At 34.7% G+C, this 25,125-nt stretch overlaps 2 protein-coding genes across 2 annotated transcripts; one reads left to right on the forward strand and one right to left on the reverse strand.

Moving 5' to 3' along the window:
* Positions 1-1,754: 1,754 nt before the first annotated feature.
* LOC131631425 (acylamino-acid-releasing enzyme-like) lies at positions 1,755-6,946 on the reverse strand. Its single transcript, XM_058902219.1, has 16 exons — positions 6,316-6,946; positions 5,709-5,930; positions 5,268-5,486; positions 5,075-5,143; positions 4,838-4,976; positions 4,312-4,463; positions 4,152-4,234; positions 3,952-4,073; positions 3,767-3,845; positions 3,474-3,651; positions 3,159-3,219; positions 2,904-3,026; positions 2,532-2,729; positions 2,302-2,370; positions 2,129-2,205; positions 1,755-2,048 (listed from the first exon to the last, which is right to left on the reverse strand). Exons 1-16 carry the CDS (start codon positions 6,723-6,725, stop codon positions 1,985-1,987), a joined length of 2,265 nt encoding a protein of 754 aa, XP_058758202.1. The 5' UTR covers positions 6,726-6,946; the 3' UTR covers positions 1,755-1,984.
* Positions 6,947-7,020: 74 nt separating this feature from the next.
* LOC131631426 (photosynthetic NDH subunit of subcomplex B 5, chloroplastic-like) lies at positions 7,021-8,557 on the forward strand. The gene is made up of 5 exons (XM_058902220.1): positions 7,021-7,304; positions 7,406-7,469; positions 7,610-7,672; positions 8,099-8,157; positions 8,233-8,557. The coding sequence occupies exons 1-5, from the start codon at positions 7,077-7,079 to the stop codon at positions 8,467-8,469; spliced, it is 651 nt and encodes a 216-aa protein (XP_058758203.1). The 5' UTR covers positions 7,021-7,076; the 3' UTR covers positions 8,470-8,557.
* Positions 8,558-25,125: the final 16,568 nt, after the last annotated feature.

The following is a 25,125-nucleotide window of genomic DNA, read 5'->3' on the forward strand; positions in this document are numbered from 1 at the left end:
TGGTGCAATATTTGGGAGTTGGCCCCATTGATATCTAACAGGAGATGGATGACACTAGAGGATGTCATGCCATGTTTGGATTTTTGGAGAATTCGTACAAATACCACAAGGATGTGGCAGTTGAGGCTGATGGTGATGATGCATAGGTAGCACATTATAAGTACGTGCATTAAGGTCATACCTTTTGTTTCTGGTTGGTACGTCCATATTCGTGGACAAAAGTGCATACGATGTCGATATCGTCTACCTGAGATACTTCATTGACTTGGAGAGGATTTATAAATATAACTAGGGGTCTCTTGTTTAGTTTACTTCTACTCCAAGTTAAGTAAGCCTGTTTATGGAAGACTAAACAAATGACATCAAGCAACACCTTATTTACGGTAATATATTTGCATCTTTATTGTTACTAATATTTCATAACACTTGTGCTACGTCGTTACTAATATTTCACATAAATATTTTCAAGCATGGATCCTTCATCACTTTTCATGCCTCCCCGGATGGGCATATGCGGATCACTACGACGAGGCTTTGCCACGTGCTTGCTCTTTCATCCTACCAAGAGAGAATTAAGCGACCAAGTCGCTCAGAGTTTATCTTGAATGCATCACGGAAGATGATATAAACTTCACATCGTACGACGATCACCGTGAGACATGCTCCTTCGATGAGATATCCTTCTACTCTGGATGACTGGCTTGTGGGTCACAACTGATGTATTGACAGTTCGGGTATCTGTATGATATTCCTAGATCCCCCACTTTTGTTGCTCCTCCCACAGTCTGTCGGAGAGATGTTGGTGAGATATTTGCATAATTCCTTGATTATCTAGTCCTAGAAGATGTACGTAGTGTGTCAGGTTGTCAGCCATGGAGTTCTACATTCAGCTACATCCAATGGTTTTGTTACAGTGTCACATCATTACATGAAACTAGATATACGGGGAGAGCCACATAGACCAGCTTATTAAGAGATATTATAGGAAGGGCGAGTTAAGGCATATCATGTCGTTGATATATTACCTACATGTCAGTATATTGTGGCTATTAGGCGAGCAAAGATAGAGAGATAAGAGTTTTAGGAAGGCACTCCCAAAAGAGACATTGTAGAGGTCATGATAACTAAGACACAAAATGTCTTGCAGTATAGGAGGCATGGGAGTAAACGGGGGGTCATATATACCTAGTAGTTGACTTTTCCTTTATATTTTGATAATTTGTATTTTGTGAACAATGTATGATTTGCATTTTAACTTAATATATGATACATTTATTGAATTACATAAGTGTATGGTTTGATAAAATTATATATAATGTTTTGTGATCAATGTATTGTTCAATTGAATTATATAAGGTTTATTAAAATATGTCAAATTTATAATAAAAGTATTGTTTAAGAGTGAAACTTATTGTTTTGATAGTTACGAAATAAGCACACTATCATTAGATCAAAATGTATCATATGTTAAATTCTATAATATCCACTTAGCTACGAAATAAGCACACTATCATTAGATCAAAATGTATCATATGTTAAATTTCATTTACAGACTTACCCTTTCATTAATATGGAGGTTAACTTCCATATTAATTTGTAGCAAAATGGAGGTCTCACTTATGAAGTGTTTTGATGTGTATGGGGAGGGTTGGGAGATTAACTTATCTGTTATTCAAAGAATATTTTCGAGTTTCCTAAGATGGCTCTTCACCACTAAGGGTGGGAAGAACTATCCCCCTTAGATTATTAATCAGTTAATGACTAACATGCATAACTAGTCTTGCATTTCACTGTCACCTATAATTTAACAACTGTTGTCTCCAAACATGTTTCATTTGTTGTGTATATTTCATATATTATACTATAAAGTGTATCAAACTATAGTCCCAATTTTGACCATGGAGGATATAACTGGTTGTACAGTGCCATCAATCAAATTTCAATTACTTGAATAATTTACAAGTGTCGTAAGTTTTCGACACACTTATTTGCAGTATTTGTTGAACCATGCCCCAATGTTAAGGATGCTTTCCCATTCAGATTGTGGCCTGCAAAAATATAAAATAAGCTTAGAATCATGATAATGATTCTATGTAAGAATGCAGAGGTTCATTATGGACTTGTCTACCTTTTGAGTGCATGAACATCATTTTGAAACATGATGATTTTGACCTCTGTTCCTTTCTCTTTTAAAGCTCGAGCGTACTAAACATTCAAACAGTGAAAGTTATACTGGCATACAATATCAACAAAGAAAACCATGAGTTTGAGTGAACTATTCCTATTGCTATAAGTACTTACTTGCAGTCCATCAAAGATTGGAACGCGGCGATCTTGTGCACCTAAAAGGAAGAGTGTTGGTGCCTTTACCTGCAGAATTAATGAAAAGACATAATGCCAGAAATCAACTCTATGAAATAAGATACATCGTAATCATAATCACCAGCACCAATCAGGGTAATTCAATCATTAAGAGTTCTTGTAATAACATGGCAATTCAATCTAAAAAATGTTTGGTTCAAAGGTAAGACCTTTGAAACGTGCGAGATAGGAGACTTGCTATAGAAGAGAGACAAATCTTCTGCTGAAAGTGTTTCCTTAAACCGATTTCTTGCAATGGTTCCAAAAGCCTCTACATAGCACCAATCAGGGATGTCGGTTGTACCAAGCATCAGTGCAAAGTTACAAACAGGATTAATTGCTGCAGCTGCAACAAACTTCTCTGGTGCCTGTAGCAATTAGAAATCCAAACAATACACTATGATCAACAAAAGTCACCACACTTCAACAAATTCAAAAGTTCATAAGAGTTATTGCAAGAAGATAAGTGTTAATAAAACATGAATAGAAGTTATATGGATATGTCAAAAAGAGATAAGTCATAGTAATTGGACTTATTGTACCTGACCAATCAAATGAGTCGTCAAAAAACCACCATGTGAAATTCCCATCACCGTAATCTTGGATGGACTGGCAAGACCCAAGTTGATCACATGATCTATGGCAGACAGAACATCATTGACATCCTACACATGAAAAACTAAAATAAAGATACAACTAGAAAATCCAGTATAGTATGCAACTAGCTTATTAAGCATATGTTCGCATAGATAGTATTACCGAAGTTTATTCGGATGTAGAAAACAATAAATACTAACCTGAGATCCAACTTTCCCTGGAAGAGACTGTAGTGCTTCCTCGCCAAATCCTAATGAACCCCTGAGAGATATAATAAGGTGTAAGAAACCATAAATCGACATTTAATCTTCCATACTTTCGCACCCTTTTACTTTTCTAAGATAGTGATTCTGATGTTGTAGCATATAGGTTCTGAAGAATCTGAACAAGCAGCTAACTGTATTTAAAGCTAGTTAAGCCAACTAAGCTTATTTTTCCATAAAAAATGGTAGCCTTAAAAGCATTATGTAAGAGTTAAATCAACAATCTCTAACTGTTTTAGAAGCATGAATAACCTGTAATTTACAATCAACAAGCTATATCCAACCGAAGATAGAAACGCCCAAGACTTAGAGAAGTGTGACAAAGAGACGTCTTGTGGCCCTCCATGAAGGATCACAATTAATGGATCACATAAATCCTTGTTCATGGTTTTGGATGATACAAATATGGCTTCAAAAGGTTTATCAGCACCTGAAATTAAAATAAATACATATTAATGATTCGGTTGACTTGACTGATCCCAAAATTTGATTAAGATTTACACATAGACATCACTATACAAACATTTGTTGGATTTGTTTTAGACCTTTTATTGGATCATTGGAAGCATCTGTGACTGAGATCTTCAGTATACTGCACTGGAGAGAGGACAACAAAGTTGTAACCTGCAACCAAAATCCAGTGAGTCACGTCTAAACATGTACTAATATACTTTTGAAACAACAGTTTTCATTAATATCTCAAAAGAAATAAATTAAAAAAAAAAACAACCTTGTCAGAGCATTTGAATATGGGACTGGATATTTTTGACCAATTCCATGTAGTATTTCTCTCTGCCTTTTCAATGACCATTCCGTACATGATTTGAGGAACATTGGCCGGATTGCTGGAAACTGCAAAACAATCGAGATAAAACTTACTTCACCACTTTAGAAGAACAAAGTAGATATAAAGTGAGAATTTGTTCTTACTGGCAAGAATATTGTTCCCATTCAGTGTAAGAAGATTCCACGAGAAATTTGAGTCTTCTGGGCTGATACGTAATACGTTCCCACTATAATATGATATAAAGAATACATAAACCATTAATGAGCAGAGAAAAGAAAAGCATTACTACTGTTATATAGTTACCTCAACACATTCACAGAAAGTAGAACTTCACAGCAGTGCCATATGGATGATATGATCATTGTGCAGTTGTCAGAAAGCCAAGGATTATCATGGATAGCTGTACAATAAAGCCCGGGGAAACAACCATCCTCAGCACACATTACAACAGGAATCTTCAGAATTGATTGAAAAAACCAGAGTTATTAACTGACAAAAACACGCACTCTATGAGTTCTGCAAAGATTACACATTGCACGTAAAAATGGGTTCTCCAATGATTATCATATCACCAAATCAGTCCCTCAAATACAAATATACATAACATTTACAAAATCCATCATTTTCTATCAGCACTTTGTCCCTCCGTAAGGATGTACGTGTGACGGTTTAGATCCTTGAGAGACTTATTGGGAGAAAACTCTTTAGAAGACTAATGTGATGACACCATAGTTTTTGGAGGACTAATTTAGGAGTTAAACTGAAGTCTAAATTAAATAAAATGCAATCAAACCAAATCCAGTCAAATTAAGCGGGCAACAGATCTTACGACATCGTGAATTTTGGCAGATTGGTACAGTTTCCCATCAGTTGGCCAATCAATCCTATGAAGTGAATTTGTAGCATTGTGCACTCCAGAATCCACAGCACTTTTTGCAGATAAAAATACAAGAAACTCTCCATTTGGACTGGGAGAAAATTAATGAATGGTGGTTAGTAGATTTGCCTCAGTTTCATAAGCCATTGTTTGATTAACTTTGACAAGTATCTGATTCCACCAGCTCACCTGAATCGCGGAAAAAAAGCACTACTTATTGTTGGAGTTAGATTCAGTGCATGCAATTCTTCAGTTGAGCTACATATGTAAAACATTGGTTTCATAACTCTTTTCAGAAATAACCAAACTTGCCAACAAATTTGTACTTTGTAAAAGTTACAGAAACATAAGGAGTTAAGAATTTCTTATTAAAATGACTCACTGGTGCTCTGGTTCCTCGGATTTTGACTCATGATGTGGTGCTTTAACCGCATACAATGCACAAGGCCTGTTAGAGCAGTACTTCATACCAAGCTTTCTTGCCTCAGATGACCACCCGACAAAAACCAGACACTGTTTCGAGCTTTCGGTACATGGAGCCCACACAACTTGACCAATGCTCAAAGATTTGTCAATTCCTTTGACAGCGTGTACCTCTCCACTGCATAAATATTAGTTAAACTAAAATTTACTCAGTGTTGTCTATTGCAAATCATGGAAAATAGAAATTTGTTCAAATTCCACTATACTTCACTGTTATAGAGTATCGTGGCACGAGAGAGTAGTTCAAACTCTGCCACTTTTTGATAACAATAAACTTACTATCTTACGCGTATATGATATATCTAAATTATATCGGACGTTGGTATGAATGATGAAAAACCTGTTGACGTTGATAACAAAAAGTGTAGGCCGTCTCCTTGCAGAATATGTTTCTCCCCAATCCTCCTCCCAGTCTCCTTGACCTTTCCAACTACCAAAATCCTTCTCTGCACAACCACCTTTTACGTAACCCATATTGTCAAATACTGGCTTTGTAGGAGAGGGCTCTTCTGCTACATATGCTATCAATGTTTCATCCAAGTTCCAAGAAACACCTTCAAACCTAAACCACAGTAAAGGATAATGAAGGAATAACTTTACTATTATGCATTAGTGTTAAAGAAATCATGGAATAGTACAGCAATGAATACTAGATTAATTTCACAACTGAAATTCTGAGAAATTTGCAATGAGCTAAAATTTAGAATCATGATCATAGTTGCAATTGCAATTACTGAAATTGAAACTAAATGCAACCACAATTGCTTTCAAGATGGTGCACACAAGCTAAAAATAGTATGGTTTTAAATTGCGATTGTAGTTTGAGTTATATATGTGGTAAGCTAATTCTAACAAACTAATATCAACCTATATCTAACCGTTTCATTGCAACTGTATAACATTGAATATTGAGAAAATACAAGAATAATAATTGAATTGTAACTAACCATCCCTCATTATAAACCGAACCATGCATTGATTGAGGAATAAGAAACTCCTTCTCCAAGCAAGAAGAACTCCAAATCTGAAAACAAGAACTAGCATCATCTTCTTTAGTCTCCGGATTCCGAATCACCAAAAGCTTAGAACCAGAAGGAGACGGAACAATCATAGAAACATCACCGGACATCTGAATTGGAAACGGAGCCCACTGAAACTTAACATCAGTTTCTTGTTTAACAAGTTCACAGGAGAGAATTGAAGTTTTGGTTTGGTTTGTTAAAAGATGAGATTGGTTAAAAGAAAATATTCCTAGTGCGTTGTTGAAAAGCCATGCTTTGTGAATGGTGGGAATGGTGGTGAAGTGTGGAAGTATGTTGGAGAGAGAAGCATAGTGTTCTTCCTCCTCAAACTGCATTTCTAAACCTGAATTGAAACAATGTTTTGAGTTTAAATTTAATGATGGTAAATAAGGAGCTTGTATATGTAGATGTGTGGATTATGTGATTGAATTTTGAAGAGAAGAGAGAAGATTTGATGTTAGGGGGTATTTGACTTTTAAGAGTTAGTTGGAAAGGAATCAATCTCTAGTATAAGACAATAACTAACATGACAACTTGGGTTTTTTTTTAGGTGAATAATTTAATTAACATTACATAACATAACCACCAAATGTCAAATAATCTAATCTAATAAGATAAAATTTGTTAGGTGATAAAAGGAGAAAACGGATAATAACACTAGAAAGAGAACCAACCAATTCTAACACATGGCGCTAACTTCTTCACTCTCACTCATCCCTTCCACCATCACTTCTCCACCCAAACTCACTTCCAAATCCTTCTCATCATCTCTAACACCACCCAACTTTCATGGCATCTTCACCAAATCTAACAACAACTCAACTAAATTCCTGCTGAATGCTGGTTTCAATGTTATTGAGCCTGACCTCAATGAAGATCCTATAGACCAATTTCGTACTAATGGCATTCCACCTGTATTATTATTGTCTTATCCACTTCATTTTTGTTCACTCTTTTTATAGTACTAAACTTTTGTTTTTGTGGTAATGGGATTTTTTTATTTTGTGAATTTTAGGAAGAGTTTGAGTTTGGAATATTTGATGGTCACCATACTTTTTATGAAGGAGAAGAAGATAAAGGTAATTTTTTTTTTCATTAATGCTTACTTTCTTTCAATCAGTATCACCTTTATTTTTTAATGGAAATTATTACTAGTTGTTTGTTTTTTTTTTCAGCTGTAAAATTTGATGGCAAAGTTTATTATGAATATTCATTGCAGGAACATTTTGGGGTGCACTTAAGGATGAGATAGTAGGAGCAGGACCCCCCACTGGATTTCAGGGTATGTATGTTTTACATGCTTCAACATTTTTCATTTTTTCTATTTTATATTATAACCAATATTTTGAAAAGTAGACAGGATATTGAATCGGTAAAACCTCCGAGTCATGATTCAACTGGTTGAACCACACCACATACTATTGTTTTCAGAGTCGTTTTAAGTTTTTAGAAACCATATGTAGGTTAGCCACAATACAATCTCATACAAAAATAATCAGAGGTCATATTTAACTATAGATTAAAAGTGACAAATGTTTTATGAAATTATATTTAACTATAATTTAACTGTGACAAATTTGGAGTCCTGTGCGGTAGTTCCGTTTTGCACGTCCTCAAAGACCGTCTGTCTGCAACTTAGACAAAATATCATTCATACTTGACTGCAATTTTGACTATTTTTTTAATTTTAACTTTGATTCTAATGCAGGTCTAATTTCATGGCTCTTCCCACCAGTCATTGCTGCTGGAGTATTCTTCAATGTTCCGGTAATTCTAAAAGTTAATTGACATTAATAAAGAAAGACTCAATGGATAAATCCTAACTACTATATTTTGTTTCAGGGTGAGTACTTGTTCATTGGAGCAGGAATATTTACAATAGTATTTTGCATAATTGAGATGGATAAACCTGATCAACCACACCACTTTGAACCTCAAATATACAACATGGAAAGAGGAGCTAGAGACAAGTTGATAAGTGACTATAATTCTATGAGCATATGGGATTTCAATGAAAAATATGGTGACATTTGGGATTTTACAATCAAGAAGGAAGCGAGTGACATAATGAAGAGATAATTAATTGTTTCAACTTGTTCTTGTTTATATCTAGATGACAATTCTCACAAATACTATATAATATGAATATCAAGCACACCCTTATAAATTTGTTTCTTTTCTGTTATATGTTGAATTAAGATGTGTATATTCCCTATTTCTATAGAAAAATTTAAGAATGCTACCACTTCTGTCTAGAAATAAATGTTCTCATAAGCTTTTTCATACTTGTAAACCTTGGATCTCACGAACCACTGAATTGACAAAATTGTTCTTGATTCCATAGATGTATTTTCGAAAGCACATTTTTTTACATTTGCGTGAAAATATTCCGTAGATACACATACGAAACACATCGTAGGTACACTTGTGGAATAAATCCAAAATCAGCAAAACAATGAAAAAAAAACAGTCATTGATTAAAATCGGCATCACATTGAAATTTCAAACTGAAAATTAAATATTACATCTAAGAAATTACAACAGTCAAAACAATTCCATCTGATCCATACATCATTTGAATGACATCAAAGTCGTTTTCCACTTCATCCCACCAACGTTTTGTTTCTCCGGTCTCAAATTAGGTTTTTGTTCTAAGCCTCTGAATCCTTCTGATGACTTCGTCAGGTTTGTAGTCCTCCTTTAACCAAGACATCAGAGCCCTTTTTAGTTGATCCAAAGAATAGATGTGCCAAAATTTCATTTGGATCGGGGGTTTGAGAAGAGAAAAAACAACATGCACGTCCCTTTTGAAAATAATTTGTTCAGAAGCGGGCCGTTTGGATGATGACTGCTACCATGATGATGGCCTAGGAGATGCCATGAACTAATTCTCTTGAGAAATTTTTGTGTTTGTGTGTAATACAACATAACCCTAACTTTATAGAAAACTTTGATGCACATGGACCACACATTCTCTATCACAGAACGTTCCGTAGGTATATCCATGGAAGTATCTTAGATATTTTGCTTCTGTAGGTGTACCTACGGAAAAAAAACCCATAATTTTCAAAATTAGAGCCTTCCGTAGATACATCTACAGGAAGTTTCTCTGTTATTTTTCTTAACATAACAGAATAATACAGTAGTAGCAGTAGAAGAAAAACACATAAACACATAAACTAATACTTGACAAAAAATGATTATATTGCAATGTTAAGGAGTGCATATATTACACTTTGAAAGTAGAAATTACATCAAAAGAGCTGTCGCCGGCTAAATCTATTGGTGGTTCCAATTTTGACTTTTCCTTATTCGCTTCCTACTTGATGTTGTTCAATCTTTCGAATTCATGCATCCTATCAACAAAAAGATACAACCACGTCTCGACATCTTCGGTATGATGAAGATCTCATTCTGGTGACATAGGTGGTATGGGGCATCCTGGTTTCAAGTAAACTTGCACAAAGTGATTCGCTTTTGAAAGTCATTCAATACACATGATGCGAGCAAGTCAATGCACACCACATCATAGGCGCATGCAATAAGATGTCTCATTTCCGGGAATTTTATCCATTTTGACTATTTACCTGAAATTGAGTCTTCTCTTGCTCCCTTTGATTTGTTGCACCAAAAAGTTGGAGTTTTGGAGTGAAAAATGATATTGATGAAGTAGGGTTTTTTAGGGTGGTGAGAGTGAGTGTTGAAGAAGAAATGTGACAATGAGGGAGTGATCATGCTGGTTCAAACTATATCAGATGCTTATGTAGATAGATCTACGGAATATTTTGGCGCTAAGTCATTCCGTAGATGTACCTACGCAATAATTCCTGAACTGGATTTATTTGTAGATTTTGTCAACAAACATTAGTTTAAAATGCTTCCGTAGATGCACCTACGGAAAAAAAAATTTAAAAAAATATTTATATTTATGACTGTGCATCTACCGAAGCAGGAGAGATAATTGAAATTGAGAGATTATCTTTTACTTAACTACTTAGTTATTAATAATTATCATAAATGTATAGTAACTTTATTTATTTATTTTTGGTCAAGATAGTAACTTTATTTTACTCATGTAAAGTGTAGTAAGTTGGAAATAATAGAACCTGAATGGGTTGCCGCCATTAATTTGGCCTATTTAGCTGTCAAAACAAGATATTTGTAATTGTTGGATGGATATTAAATTATTTATATTTTAAATTTGACATTTATTTTTTGTCAAAAAAGTTTTTTGACATTTCTTTTATTTAAAAATAAATAAATGTATTTAAATATATTATTTGATCTCAATCTAATGCGGTCAATCCAATTTCTAGGAAATATAGGCTACCAAAACTACTAACTTTGTGAGAGAATTGAAAAAGAAAATTAATGTTACTAAATACAAAGATTTTTGCAAATTTATTTTCAAGAATATGATATTGGAAGTTTTGCATTTTCATTTTTGTTTTAAGTTAATAAGTTATACTAGGATATCTTTTAGAATATGATATGTTATACTAGGACATTTTTGTTTTAAGTTAATAAAGCTATGCTAACTTTTTATCATATTCTTGAGAATTACAAATTTATTGTCAAGAATATGATATTGAAGTCTTGCATTTTCATTTTTGTTTTAAGTTAATAAGTTATTCTAGGATATTTTTTATCCAGTATATTTACTCTTTCAAATTTCATTATTATGACAAACTTATAGATGGGTCAGGATCAAGAGGAGTATCCAGAAGTCCAAAAGATTTTAAGATTAGGTTTGATAGTTTTTAGAGCTTTTTTTTTTTTTTTTCATTTTAAGGATTGTTCCCATATTTTAGTGAAACATCGAAATTACTTTTGAAATATTAAAAAGGAACTTTAGATAGGTTTGTTAAAAATCTTTTGTCAAAAATTAATATGATGGAAATGCACATCTCTATACTATACATAAATGCATCTTTAAAATGTGTTATAATATTCGAACTTTTCAACGACAAATTATTTTTCTGCAGTATCGTGATGCTTTAAAATGCATTAACCATGATCGCAAAATTGAGAGGCTGCAGTAGCTTGATGAGTAGTGGTTTCACGATATGATGCAACTATCAGGGCTGTGAGATTTTGCATGACAGATTATACTACTACTTAACATGGTATGTTGTTAGCGCTCGTTGAGAGATGACACTATGAAACATCATATTTTCATCTTTCGCATGATAAGATATATATCACACTGGATGATGTGGCATACTTGCTGCATCTTCTGATTAGAGAAATATTGTTAAACCACTTTAGGATATCAGAGTTAATGCATTGGAGATTATGGTGGACTTTTTTAGAGGTGACTCAACAGATGTCCTAAAGGCGATCGAAGAGACCCGAGAGTGTAATGTTAGATTTGGATTCCTAAAGAGTAAAGGTGGAAATAAGTCAGACTAATAACAGGAGCGTACGTGCCTAGCAAAATTTGATAAAAAAAATTAAAAGAAAAAAGAGTTGGGAAACAAACACGTTATTTTTAGGATAATAGGTTGTCTCAGGGATGACCTTATGCAAAAGAAACCAGAACCATAGCACATAATCTTAGACCATCTCCAATGGTGCAACCTATTTTTGAGTTTTTTATGGGTCCCACCAGCCATATCATCTCAAAATAATTTATTTAATTTTTATTTTATTGGTGTAATTCTAAAGGGTCCCACAACTTTACCTTATAAATTAATTTGATTGGGTACCACAATTTTTTACTAGTTGCATTGCAATGCAACTCTACTATGACATGGAAAATTATTTTAATATTTAATTATTATATTGATGTCCAGCTGAAGAACTCAAAGAAAAATACTATCATTGGAGATGCTCTTGAAATTTTGAAGGCATCACTCATAAGTAATTGGAAAAATATTGAAAATATAAATTGAGTGGTTAGATATCATTAAAGTTCTAGTGATTGAGGATAAAATTGAATTGTTGTGTATTTTAAATTTTGTTAACTATTTAATTAAAGTATAAATAAATCAAATATAAAAAACATTATGTATAACGTTAGAGATGATTATATGAAATTATTTCCTTTTATTATTATTAACTTTTTTAAATTTGTTTTTATTAAGAGCTTAATTTTTGAAATTAAATTAGGATAATATTTCTAAATTATTAATTATGTGAGACGGTCATGTTCATCTTAAATATAATTTATATATGAAAGGGTAAAGTATACTTAAATTCACTCCATTTAAATTCAATATTTTTCTCTTTTGATGATGAATGGTAAGAGATAATTGCTACAACAAAGAAAAATGTAACACTATAGTCAAAAGCCTTGGCAATTAAAGACTTTGGGGTCTTGTTAGTTATTATAGCACGGCATGAAGTGATGCCTTGACGAGGTCTATTGTTTGTGGAAGACATCTAGAAAATTCGACATCCATGATTTCAGTATCTCACTTAGAATGTTCCCATTCTTTATATTTGAAAAACGTAGACGAGTCAACATCGTGCCATGACTATATTGTTTGCCAAGTGCCTTCAAAGTCTAAAAATTATCATTTAATTAATCGTGTAGTTGTTAATATTGACTAGTGTGGATTCTCGCCTGAATTTTATGCTTTGTGAATAGTTTGATTAACAAGAGAAGGAAATAGAATATGGTAATATAATAATTTAAAAAGTTTTTTTTAGATGGAAGAGGTGATAATTCTAGACTACAAATTTTATTTTTTTTTTTGAGTTTTTGGAATTTGACAAACCTAGTTAGTATTAAAGAAATTGAAAAACACTTTTAAACACCTTGAAATTATGTGATTTATATATGGAGAATTGGCAAGATTGAGAAATACGTGTGGAAAATATGATTTGTTCTTGAGAACATGAGAGACTATTTTTTTTTATAACTTATTTGTAATATATTGTAACTTTTGAAAATATAATGACTCTGAAAATTGCTCTCTTTTCTAGAATAGATCAAATTGGATAAATAAATTCTTTGTGTACTCGTATTTTATCATTTTTTTCCTGATATGGATTTACTTACATTATTTGATAGATTAATTTTTTGCTTGAGGTAATTTAGTTTGTTAGACGCTGGCCTTAGGATCTAGAGGGGGGGGTGAATAGATCGTTCACAGTTTTACGGATTTAAACGACTTTTCAGCGGAAGTGAATTCTGAATCGACTCGCGTCTATTCCGAACCACTATCGAAACGATTATATATGTGTTTAAAAAACCAGTCAAAGACTTGAAGTAAATGATAAGAGTATATGTCGCAGAATCAAGACGTTTCTCTTAATCAAGACGTTTCTCTTATGAAAATCAGATTAACTTTTTGTATGATGGACAATGTTTGCAATGCAGTAAGAGTGATAGAAACAAATATACAAACACTTGGTGATAATGATCAAATTGAAGGTAATTCAATGTGTGATGGATTGTGATGTTTATGAACGAACTTAATTCACAATCTTAACACTCGAATCGTTGATCAATTTGCTATTATAACCAAATATGAACAGAATGTAAATGAAAAAGTAAAAGCGACAAGAACACGATATTTGTTTAGGCAGTTCGTCGATCGTCCTCGCTACGACTACGTCTGCCCCCAATTCCAAATTGAAATTGGGTAATCTTTCATTAATGTTGAAAGTAGTATATACAAAGAAGATAACAAAGCGATAAACGATAAACCAATTATGTCGATCCTTTGAATCTTCTTCCCCCTTAATCTTGAGCCAGATCAAGGTTATCCAAGAGCTTCACTTTGATTCCCTTCTGCAGTGTCTTGATTCCTTGAACTCCCCGTTCCTCAATCGTTACACTCAGCCGAATCCTCAATGAACGCCTTTTGATAAAAACCCCCAAGAACCACCCGTCGTGGAGGACAAAACCCGCAGATTTTATTCACCAACAAACCCCACAAACCTTCACCCACTAGGAATCTTCAATTCCGTTCCATGGACGTTATCGAACTCATCACTAACCCGCAACGCAAGAATGATTATGTGTAATTGTGTTGGAGATGATGAAGAACAAAGATGAGAAGCGTTTGTGTATCTTTCAGTCGTTGGTGTTGCTTGAATAATTACCCTTGCACAATATATATGATTGCATAACAGTTAGAACCAAGAAAAACTGATTTTTGAACTTTCTTGATCAGTTAGGTCGACCACTTGTAGTGCTTAGGTCGACCTAACAGAGCTTGCAGAATTTTGCTCCCAGTTAGGTCGACCTGTTGAAGGAGTAGGTCGACCAGAATCCTCTTCTGATGCATTCTGGGGACATTTTCACAGATTAGGTCGACCTAGTTGATGTGTAGGTCGACCTAACAGGCTGGTATGTAAAATTCATCAATTTAGGTCGACCTAAATGATGTGTGGGTCGACCTAGCAGGAGTATATGAATTTTTCTCCATTTTAGGTCGACCTGGGTTGATGGTAGGTCGACCTAACTGCTGTTTTTCTGCATTCTTTTTGTTTAGCTTGTGTTGAGTCAACCTTTATGCATAGTAGATCATCCTGTGCTTTCATGAGTGATTAAATGCTTTGCTTTTCCGATTCCTCCTTGTTGTTTGGATGCTGATTCCTCCTTGTTGTTTGGATGCTCATTTGAGTTTGCCATAAATCAAAAACATCTTAGAGTGTGATCCTGTATTCACATACTCCCCCTTTTTGATGATGGCAAACCAATAGTCAAAAGCTTTGGTAGTAAGTGACACAGGCTCAACAAGGCTCCCCCGTACATCCAGCATCTATTTCTCAACCAAGCAATCTCTCCACAAAGCTCCCCCGTACACTCAGCATCTATTGTATCTATCTCCCCCTTTGACAACATCAAAAAGAGAAACAAAGAGAACAGAGTAGGAGAGTAACAAGAGAAATAAAGAATACCGGTAGTCATAGAGATAGATAACATGTAAATGGTGAAATCATAAGAACTAATCATGTTTTAAAGAAAGCCAACAACATACATAGTAGTTCAAGAGATTAATAAAAGAAAACAGAGAGTACTACATCATATAATGTTTTTAACAACAGAAAAAAAACTTAATGGCATGAAATGCAATGAAATGATGATATGATAAACAATATGTCCTAACGCCTGCCCCTTCTTCCTCTTCCTCTTTGAAATGTATGAGGTCGATCTTCTTCAACCTGTTCCAACAAATCCAGCACAGACATGTTAAGAGTGTTGAAGCTTTGGCTTATGTTAGCATGGCGATGCAATGCCGTTTCCTCAAACTGATTCTGCCTCAATATGGAGTTGGATGCAAACGTTTCAAAATCGTTCCTTTGTTCCTGAACCAAGCCGTACAAAGATTGGTATTGACGTTGTTGTTCCTCATATCTATCTTGTTGAAGCTGCTGCATTGTTTGAAATTGAAGCTGTTGAGTTTCAAAGTTCTGCTGTTGTTGAAGTTGCATAGTTTCAAGCATAGATATTATGTTGGATTGATCAGGAGGAGGTGGAGCAGTGTATCCCCAAGGAATTTCTTCCTGTTGAGACGGAACATATTGCCAATTTGGATCCGTGTCATGAGCTATGTCTTCCATGGTTTGATCCTCATCATTTGTTATTTCTTGATCGTTTCCCTCTTCCTCATTTCCTACATTGTTTCCAAACTCCGTAGGATCATCATAGTTGTAGATAACCTTCCCTGTTCCTTTTTGAATGAGATAATAGGTTTTCCTAACAGGATTCCAATGATATCCCATAAGAGTCAAGGTGGTTTGTGAGAATTCTTGGGATTGATGTATGCGAGTGTAGTGTAAGTGATCAAGTCGCATACCAAAGTGATTGACAATTGTTTGAATGATTGAACCATAACACAGGGCTGTAGTTTTCTGTTTGACCTCATGAAACTTAGCAGCTAGGAAGTGAGGCCAGTGTAAACGCGTTCTATTTTGCAGCAGATACATGAGCACCACTTCATTTCTTTCAATTCTCGAATATCCTCCTGCCCTTGGTCGAATGATTCTTGAGATTACCCAATTCAAGAGCCTAGGATCTTGCTTCAAATGACCAGCTGTTATTGTTTCATTTGATCTGTCAAATACGGAAGGATCTTTGAGGATTGACTTCATGTAGGCCTCATGGTCATAGTTTCCCGGTACATCCCCGTCTACCATACGGAGTTCATCACCAACGATTGTCAGACCAAAGATACTAATCCAGACCCGTTTGTCAACAACATGCGACCTAGATCCCATTTTGAAACGGAAATTACAACCGTCCCCTTTTGTAAATCCTGCATAGAAAGCCCTAACGGTATTTTCACAGTACGGGGTATCACATTGCACTAAGGGATGAATATTTTGATGTTCAATTAACGCAGCGACATCAGGGATATGCATGTTTTCGACAAGATTTGGATCATAAGTATATTGCTTAACAATTTTCCTTTTCATCTGCCACTTCTCAAAGTTTTCTCTACAATCAGGATGAACAAGAGCACTTACCGGTTGAGATGATGAACTGGAAGCAATTTCCTTTCCTTTTCTTGATTTTGGAGGCATGGTTGGAGATGCTTTGAGTGAGAGAGGGATGATATTTTGACAATTTTGAGTTTGAGGAATTAGGGTTAGCCGTACCAAAAGAGATGAGAATGAGAGGGAATGCAAGAATGGAATGTTTTGAATGAATGATATTGGGTCGGGTCGACCTAACAGACCCAAATATGGAAAAATTAACGCAGTAGGTCGACCTAAAGTGAAGCTGGGTCGACCTAACAGAAGTAACAAAACAAATGACCAAATTAGGTCGACCTAAATTGTGAGTAGGTCGACGCAACTGGACCTTTTTAGTTTTTTCTAAAGAAGCTTCTTATGTAGGTCGACTCAAATACAGAGTAGGTCGACCTAAGTTTCTTTCAATGATGAAAATGCCTTAGAAATGTTTCTATATGATGTATTTTTGTTTTGTCATTTGCTTGAATGCACAACCATTGTATGTTATGAATGAAAATGATGAACACATATACATAAGTATTTGAGAAGAGTAGATAAGAGCACATGAAGTCACTATAAGCATGTTAATTGATAGCATATTATAGCATCAATAAAATTTTTGGAAGTGAACAATAAACATGTTACCGCTTTCTCAATATGTAGGTGTTTTGTCATCATTGTGTGGAGTCTTCTTGTCAGTGTGCCATACTCCTAGATTTGATGATGAATTGTTTTGATGGAATGTTTCACAGGTTGATTTTTGCGAAAAACTTATCTAGTATCGATTACTCGATGTTCTCCCGGATGCGGGACATAGTCCCAAACAATATTCTGCTAAGAATAGGTTTAAAATCTCTTTGCAATGCAACTTGCCAATTTGCACATCAAGTACTGCGTCCTATGTGTTTTTCGGAATATCTGTATTTGTAATGTATCTCATACATTTGCGATGGCCAGGACACCTACATTTCCTTTGCCAAGTATGGTTCTTCAATCTGTCTTCATAGATGACATACCAAGATTGGTATGTCTTCCTTTATGTGTCTTGAGCACCAGCTGTCAAGGAACCACCACCGTTCGGCGATGTCAAGACACTTTTCCTGCGAGATTAAATTAGATTGGAAGGTCCCCAATCTTCATTGGGTCCTGGATGGTGAGTACACAATTTGTTGCACTTAGGCAACCATTGAAATACTCCTTTAGGAACTAAAATTCTCCTAAATTTGCATTTTTCAATGGTATGTCCCTTTTTGCAACAATAATGACAGGTAATATGATGAGAATATGGAGTTTTGCTAGTTGATACTTTTGGTACAAAAGTGTATTTACTATATAAAGGAGTATACGATCTTTTGAACTTGTTTGGATCAACCGCAAAAGTCACTTTTGGTTGTAGAGCCTTGTCTAACTTGGCTTTTAGATCTCTCACTTCTTTTTGCCAAATGTGACATGTCTCACAACCAAACCATGATGTAGGATCTATTTCAACTTTGTCCTTTTGAATGTCTAACATAGATTGTTTTAAAGCTTCCATATCCTTTTCGGTTTTCTCAACTTTTGATTCAAGATATGAAAATATTTTCTTATTTGAGGCCAAAAGTTTGAAAGCTTTAATTGCATCTCTATGTAATTCTTCAAAAGCAAGTTTTAGTTGAGAATGAGATACCTTATCTACGAGTTCAGGTTTAAGATGACTTACAGCTTTCTTTTTCTTGTTTTGATGAGCCATGAAACATAGGTTTGCTGATTCTTCTTCATCGCTTGATGAGCTTTCACTAGATGAATCACTTTCCCATGCTATGTAAGCTCTTTTAGATTTGTTATGACCTTTGCTTTGGTTCTTCTCCTTTTCTTTCTTAAGATATGGACAATCCGGTTTGTAGTGACCGGCTTTCCCACAATTGAAGCAAAGACCTTTGATCTTTCCTTTGTTGTCGTCATCTTGTTTGAACATGTTTGATTGCTTTCTATAGTTGATCAAGCCTTTGTCGGAATGTTTTGCTCCATTTTTCTTTAGATATTTGTTGTATCTTCGCACAAACAGTCCCATTTCCTCATCATCGGAGTCTTCGTCATCACTTGTGTCACTATCCTTTGGCTCTCGTTTTGAGGTCTTGGAGCTCGAAGCTTTTAGAGCTATTGACTTCTTCTCTACCTCTTTCTCCATGTTCTTTTCTTTCTTCGTCCTCTTCTCATGCATGTCAAGGCATTTAAGATGCTGTTCATGTTCCTCTAGTTTACCAAAAAGAGTGGTAATGTCTAAAGTGTTGAGATCATTTGCTTCCTTAATTGCTGTAACTTTGGGTTGCCATTCCCTGTTCAAACATCTTAAGATTTTGTTAGTAGCAACTGCATTGGAAACAGGTCTATCAAGAGAATTTAATCGATTTTTCAGATGAACGAATCTCTTCTGCATGTTTTCGATGGATTCACCATCTTCCATGTGGAAGAGTTCGAACTCTTGAGTTAACGTATTGATCCTAGCTAGTTTGACATCATCCGTTCCCTCGTGGGCAACTTGCAATGTGTCCCACATAGCTTTAGCTGATCTACAATGGGAAACGCGATAGTATTCATCAACTCCTAGAGCTGAGATTAGAATGTTTCTCGCTTTCCAATCGTATGCATATCTCTTTTCATCTTCAGCATTCCAAGTATCTTCTGGTTTTGGAACAACTGCACCAGCTGCATTTGTCATGGTGATCTGAAATGGACCATTGACAATAGCTGTCCAGATGTTCCTATCAATTGCATTGATATGGACACACATACAATCCTTCCAATAGCCGTAGTTTTCGCCGTTGAAAACTGGAGCTCTATTATGAGCCCCTTTAGGTCCGGAAGCCATCTTTCCAATAAGTGTTTCACGTAGCACGGAATAAACCAGGGCTCTTGATGCCACTTGTTAGACGCTGGCCTTAGGATCTAGAGGGGGGGTGAATAGATCGTTCACAGTTTTACGGATTTAAACGACTTTTCAGCGGAAGTGAATTCTGAATCGACTCGCGTCTATTCCGAACCACTATCGAAACGATTATATATGTGTTTAAAAAACCAGTCAAAGACTTGAAGTAAATGATAAGAGTATATGTCGCAGAATCAAGACGTTTCTCTTAATCAAGACGTTTCTCTTATGAAAATCAGATTAACTTTTTGTATGATGGACAATGTTTGCAATGCAGTAAGAGTGATAGAAACAAATATACAAACACTTGGTGATAATGATCAAATTGAAGGTAATTCAATGTGTGATGGATTGTGATGTTTATGAACGAACTTAATTCACAATCTTAACACTCGAATCGTTGATCAATTTGCTATTATAACCAAATATGAACAAAATGTAAATGAAAAAGTAAAAGCAACAAGAACACGATATTTGTTTAGGCAGTTCGTCGATCGTCCTCGCTACGACTACGTCTGCCCCCAATTCCAAATTGAAATTGGGTAATCTTTCATTAATGTTGAAAGTAGTATATACAAAGAAGATAACAAAGCGATAAACGATAAACCAATTATGTCGATCCTTTGAATCTTCTTCCCCCTTAATCTTGAGCCAGATCAAGGTTATCCAAGAGCTTCACTTTGATTCCCTTCTGCAGTGTCTTGATTCCTTGAACTCCCTGTTCCTCAATCGTTACACTCAGCCGAATCCTCAATGAACGCCTCTTGATAAAAACCCCCAAGAACCACCCGTCGTGGAGGACAAAACCCGCAGATTTTATTCACCAACAAACCCCACAAACCTTCACCCACTAGGAATCTTCAATTCCGTTCCATGGACGTTATCGAACTCATCACTAACCCGCAACGCAAGAATGATTATGTGTAATTGTGTTGGAGATGATGAAGAACGAAGATGAGAAGCGTTTGTGTATCTTTCAGTCGTTGGTGTTGCTTGAATAATTACCCTTGCACAATATATATGATTGCATAACAGTTAGAACCAAGAAAAACTGATTTTTGAACTTTCTTGATCAGTTAGGTCGACCACTTGTAGTGCTTAGGTCGACCTAACAGAGCTTGCAGAATTTTGCTCCCAGTTAGGTCGACCTGTTGAAGGAGTAGGTCGACCAGAATCCTCTTCTGATGCATTCTGGGGACATTTTCACAGATTAGGTCGACCTAGTTGATGTGTAGGTCGACCTAACAGGCTGGTATGTAAAATTCATCAATTTAGGTCGACCTAAATGATGTGTGGGTCGACCTAGCAGGAGTATATGAATTTTTCTCCATTTTAGGTCGACCTGGGTTGATGGTAGGTCGACCTAACTGCTGTTTTTCTGCATTCTTTTTGTTTAGCTTGTGTTGAGTCAACCTTTATGCATAGTAGATCATCCCGTGCTTTCATGAGTGATTAAATGCTTTGCTTTTCCGATTCCTCCTTGTTGTTTGGATGCTGATTCCTCCTTGTTGTTTGGATGCTCATTTGAGTTTGCCATAAATCAAAAACATCTTAGAGTGTGATCCTGTATTCACAATTTAGTATGATTGTCTTTATTCTTTGTCCCACACATCATTATTCTGGACGTGGTTGATATATTATAAGATTTCACAACGATAAGGTTTGGTGTGGTTAAACCTTTTAAGTTCACAACAAGTGACGATCGTCGTGGGGGCAAAGGGATTAAACTTTCAAGTGTGCACCATAGGTTTTAAATAAGAGATTGATCATTTTTCCGTAGACAACAATTTTGGATTTGGGAAAGCGAAGATGCCGACAATGTTAACTCAACAGAAGTGTGTAGAAACATTTGAGGGTGAGGCTTCGATGTCTCTACATATAACGTAAGCAGAGAAGAATGGGATGGTGAATAAAGTCAGGAATGTCATTATCTTATGTCTTAGGGATAAAGTTTTAAGAGAACTCGTCAGAGAGAAGATTACGACTTCGATGTGAGCAAAGCTTGAATAATTGTATATGACGAAATCTTTGGATCACATGTTGGTTTGAAACAACTACTCTACTCATTTAGAATGATATAAAATAAATCCATAGTGGATATTATTTTATATAATTTCATTAGATCTTTGATAAACTAGAGAATTTGGAGGTAGAGATTGATGACGAAGACAAAAATCTACACTTATTAAGCGCATTATCCATATTCTTTAAGCACTTCACATGGAGAATTAACATCAATTGGATGTAAACAATGCCTTATACATGGAGAATTATTTGAGAATGTCTACATGTCAGTTCCACGGGGTGTCACCAGTCCTAAACCAAATCAAGTGTGCAAATTATTGAAGTCAGTGTATGGATTGAGACAAACAAGTAGAAAATGGTATGAGAAACTAATTAGTTTCCTCATTTATCAAGGCTATAAACATTCCAACTCTGACCACTCTCTCTTTACACTTCACGCTAATTCATATTTCACTGCTTTGCTAGTATATGTGGATGATATCATACTAGCAGGTGATTCCATAGATGAAATCAATAGGGTGAAGGCTACACTTTGACACTGGATTCAAAATCAAAGATCTTGTTTGGCTAAAATGTTTCCTAGGCATAGAGGCAACACACTCCAAAATTGGTATTAACATATGCCAAAAGAAATATTATTTAGATTTGTTGAAAGACACTTGTCTCCTTGCTTCTAATCCAGCCAAAACTCCTCTTGACCCATCTGTCAAACTCCATCAAGATACAAGTGCACCCTCTGAAGACATACTCAGTTATAGAAGTCTGGTTGGAAAATTGCTTTACCTCATAACTACTCGACCTGGTATAACTTTTGTAACTCAACAACTAAGTCAGTTCCTTGCCTCACCAACCACTGCACATTATGACACAACTTGCAGAGTTGAAATACTTGAAGGGTTTGTAGGATAGAAAAACACTTAGAAAGGGGGGGTTTGAATAAGTGTGACTTTAAAAATTTGTAAGATAAAAACAATGAACACAATTATTTTTATCCTGGTTCGTTGTTAACGAAACTACTCCAGTCCACCCCCCTTAGAGTGATTTACCTCAACTGAGGATTTAATCCACTAATCCAACTGATTACAATGGTTATCCACTTAGAAAACTTCTAAGTCTTCTAGAGTATACAGATCACAACTTGATCACTCTAGGAAATCACCACTTAGAAAACTTCTAAGTCTTCTAGAGTATACAGATCACAACTTGATCACTCTAGGAATCTTTTACAAACAATGTAAAATAATGTTTACAAGAGTATAGATTGCTTCTTATAAAGCTATAATCACAACAGTGATATTTCTCTTAAGTTCTAAGCTTAACACTCACTAGATATTACAAGAGTTTGTGAGGTTGAAGATGAAGTTCGTGAGCTTTGATTTTGACAGCGTTTTGGTATTTTGCGCAAGTGTTCTCTATTCTGCTTCTAATCAGAACTTCTATATATAGGCGTTGAGAGAAGATGACCGTTGGGTTGCATTTAATGTTTTGCGTGAATAGTACAACACCGCATTTAATGTTTCACACTTTTGTCAACTACCTCGAGCCATGCTTTTGCTGCTTTTACTGACTTTGCCTTTTGTAGCTTCTAACGTTCCTTTTGTCAGTTAGAGATTAGACTTAATAGCCTGTCATCTTGTACTTGCTTCTGAACTCAAATTTGTAGATAACAATGTTTGAATATCAGAGTCAACCAGCTTGGTGCAGAGCATCTTCTTGTCTTCTGACTTTGAAGAGCTTGAGCGTGATACCATTCAGAACTTAAGTGCTTCTGCTTCTGACTTCATGTTCTTCTGATGCTTCATAGTCCATGCTCTGATTCTGCTTGACCATCTTCTGATGTCTTGCCAGAGCATGTTCTGATGTAGCCGTCCAGAACCTTCCTAGTCAGTGCTTCTGAGCGCTGATTTGTGCATACTCTTTATGTATTTCCTGAAATGGAAAATGCAAAGGATTAGAATACCACATTGTCTTATACAAAATTCATATATAATGTTATCATCAAAACATAGAATATTGATCAGAACAAATCTTGTTCTAACATGGTTCACTTGGGAGAGGATGATTGTTCATAAGAGACTCAAACATCCAACTCCATGGTATCACTAATGTCGATTGGGCTGGATATTTGGTCACAAGGAGATCCACCTCAAGCTACTGCTTATTCATTGACTCTTCATTGATTTCTTGGAGAGCTAAAAAACAACAGATTATATCTCAAAGTTCATCTGAAACTGAATATCGGATACTGTCCTTTGTGAGTTATGAGTTTCGATGGCTTATCTATCTATTGCACGATTTAGGTGTTTAATGCAACAAACCACTGGTACTAAACTGTAAGAATCAAAGCGCCATCCATATTGCAGCAAATCTAACTTTTTGATCATAATAACTAAGTGTAGGTTCACTATAGAGGATTACATCTAAGCATAAATTAGTTGAAATTATGTTAAAGGTTGTTAGAACTTCATCCTTTATATAAGCTCACATATAATTTGAGAAGAATTAATGGTCAAGATTTAGAGTAAGTTATAATAACTTACTTCAGGAGTAAATATAACCCTCCTATATATATATATATATATATATATATATATATATATATATATATATATATATATATATATATATATATATATATATATATATATATATATATATATATATATATTGTGTCGCTTAACACAATAAATATAATTTTTAAAAGGATGAATTTTATCATCTAAAATAACATAACAGGGCAGTATGTTATCCTTTTAACTGTTATTTCTGTTTATCTTACTCCATCAAAGATTAAATATATTTATTTATTTGGAAATTTTTTAATAATAAATAATTTAATTGATTTGAATTGAGACTAATCACAACTTTGTAAAATTATAGAAAATTGTAGGCAAAATACCCTTTTTTGTCCCTTAACTTTACCTCGGGGTCCATTTTGGTCCTTTAATTTTTAAAAAGTTCAAATAGACCCCTTATCTATTCAAAAGGTGGCACGTTAGTCCTTTCTAAGGACACTCTAGTAAAGGAAAAGCTTGCTAAACCACTAAGTCAGGCTCGGTTTTGTTGATTTAATTTCCTTCTGTAACTACTTAATTAAAGACTACAACCATTTTATATCGTTCACCTTACAAAATCTTGACTATTATTTTTATTATTATTATTATTATTATTATTATTATTATTATTACTATTATTACTATTATTACTATTATTAGAATTTTGGAATAATAATAAATGGCTGCAATATTATTACTATTATTATTATTAGTATTATTATTATTATTAATATTATTAATATCATTAGAATTGTGGAATAATAATAAATGGCGGTAGTATTATTAATATTATTATTAGTATTATTACTTTTATTATTATTATTATTATTATTATTA

This window comes from Vicia villosa, unplaced genomic scaffold, assembly GCF_029867415.1.
Source record: "Vicia villosa cultivar HV-30 ecotype Madison, WI unplaced genomic scaffold, Vvil1.0 ctg.000822F_1_1, whole genome shotgun sequence".
In the NCBI taxonomy this organism is placed as follows: Eukaryota; Viridiplantae; Streptophyta; class Magnoliopsida; order Fabales; family Fabaceae; genus Vicia; species Vicia villosa.

Coding starts and splice junctions, on each gene's coding strand:
- LOC131631425 (XM_058902219.1), bottom strand. CDS start 6,725: ATGCAGTTTGAGGAGGAAGAACACTATGCTTCTCTCTCCAACATACTT. Junction 4,235..4,311: donor CTTTCTGTGAATGTGTTGAG/GTAACTATATAA, acceptor ATCATATTATAG/TGGGAACGTATTACGTATCA. Junction 3,846..3,951: donor TATTCAAATGCTCTGACAAG/GTTGTTTTTTTT, acceptor TTTTGGTTGCAG/GTTACAACTTTGTTGTCCTC.
- LOC131631426 (XM_058902220.1), top strand. CDS start 7,077: ATGGCGCTAACTTCTTCACTCTCACTCATCCCTTCCACCATCACTTCT. Junction 7,305..7,405: donor GTACTAATGGCATTCCACCT/GTATTATTATTG, acceptor TGTGAATTTTAG/GAAGAGTTTGAGTTTGGAAT. Junction 7,673..8,098: donor ACCCCCCACTGGATTTCAGG/GTATGTATGTTT, acceptor ATTCTAATGCAG/GTCTAATTTCATGGCTCTTC.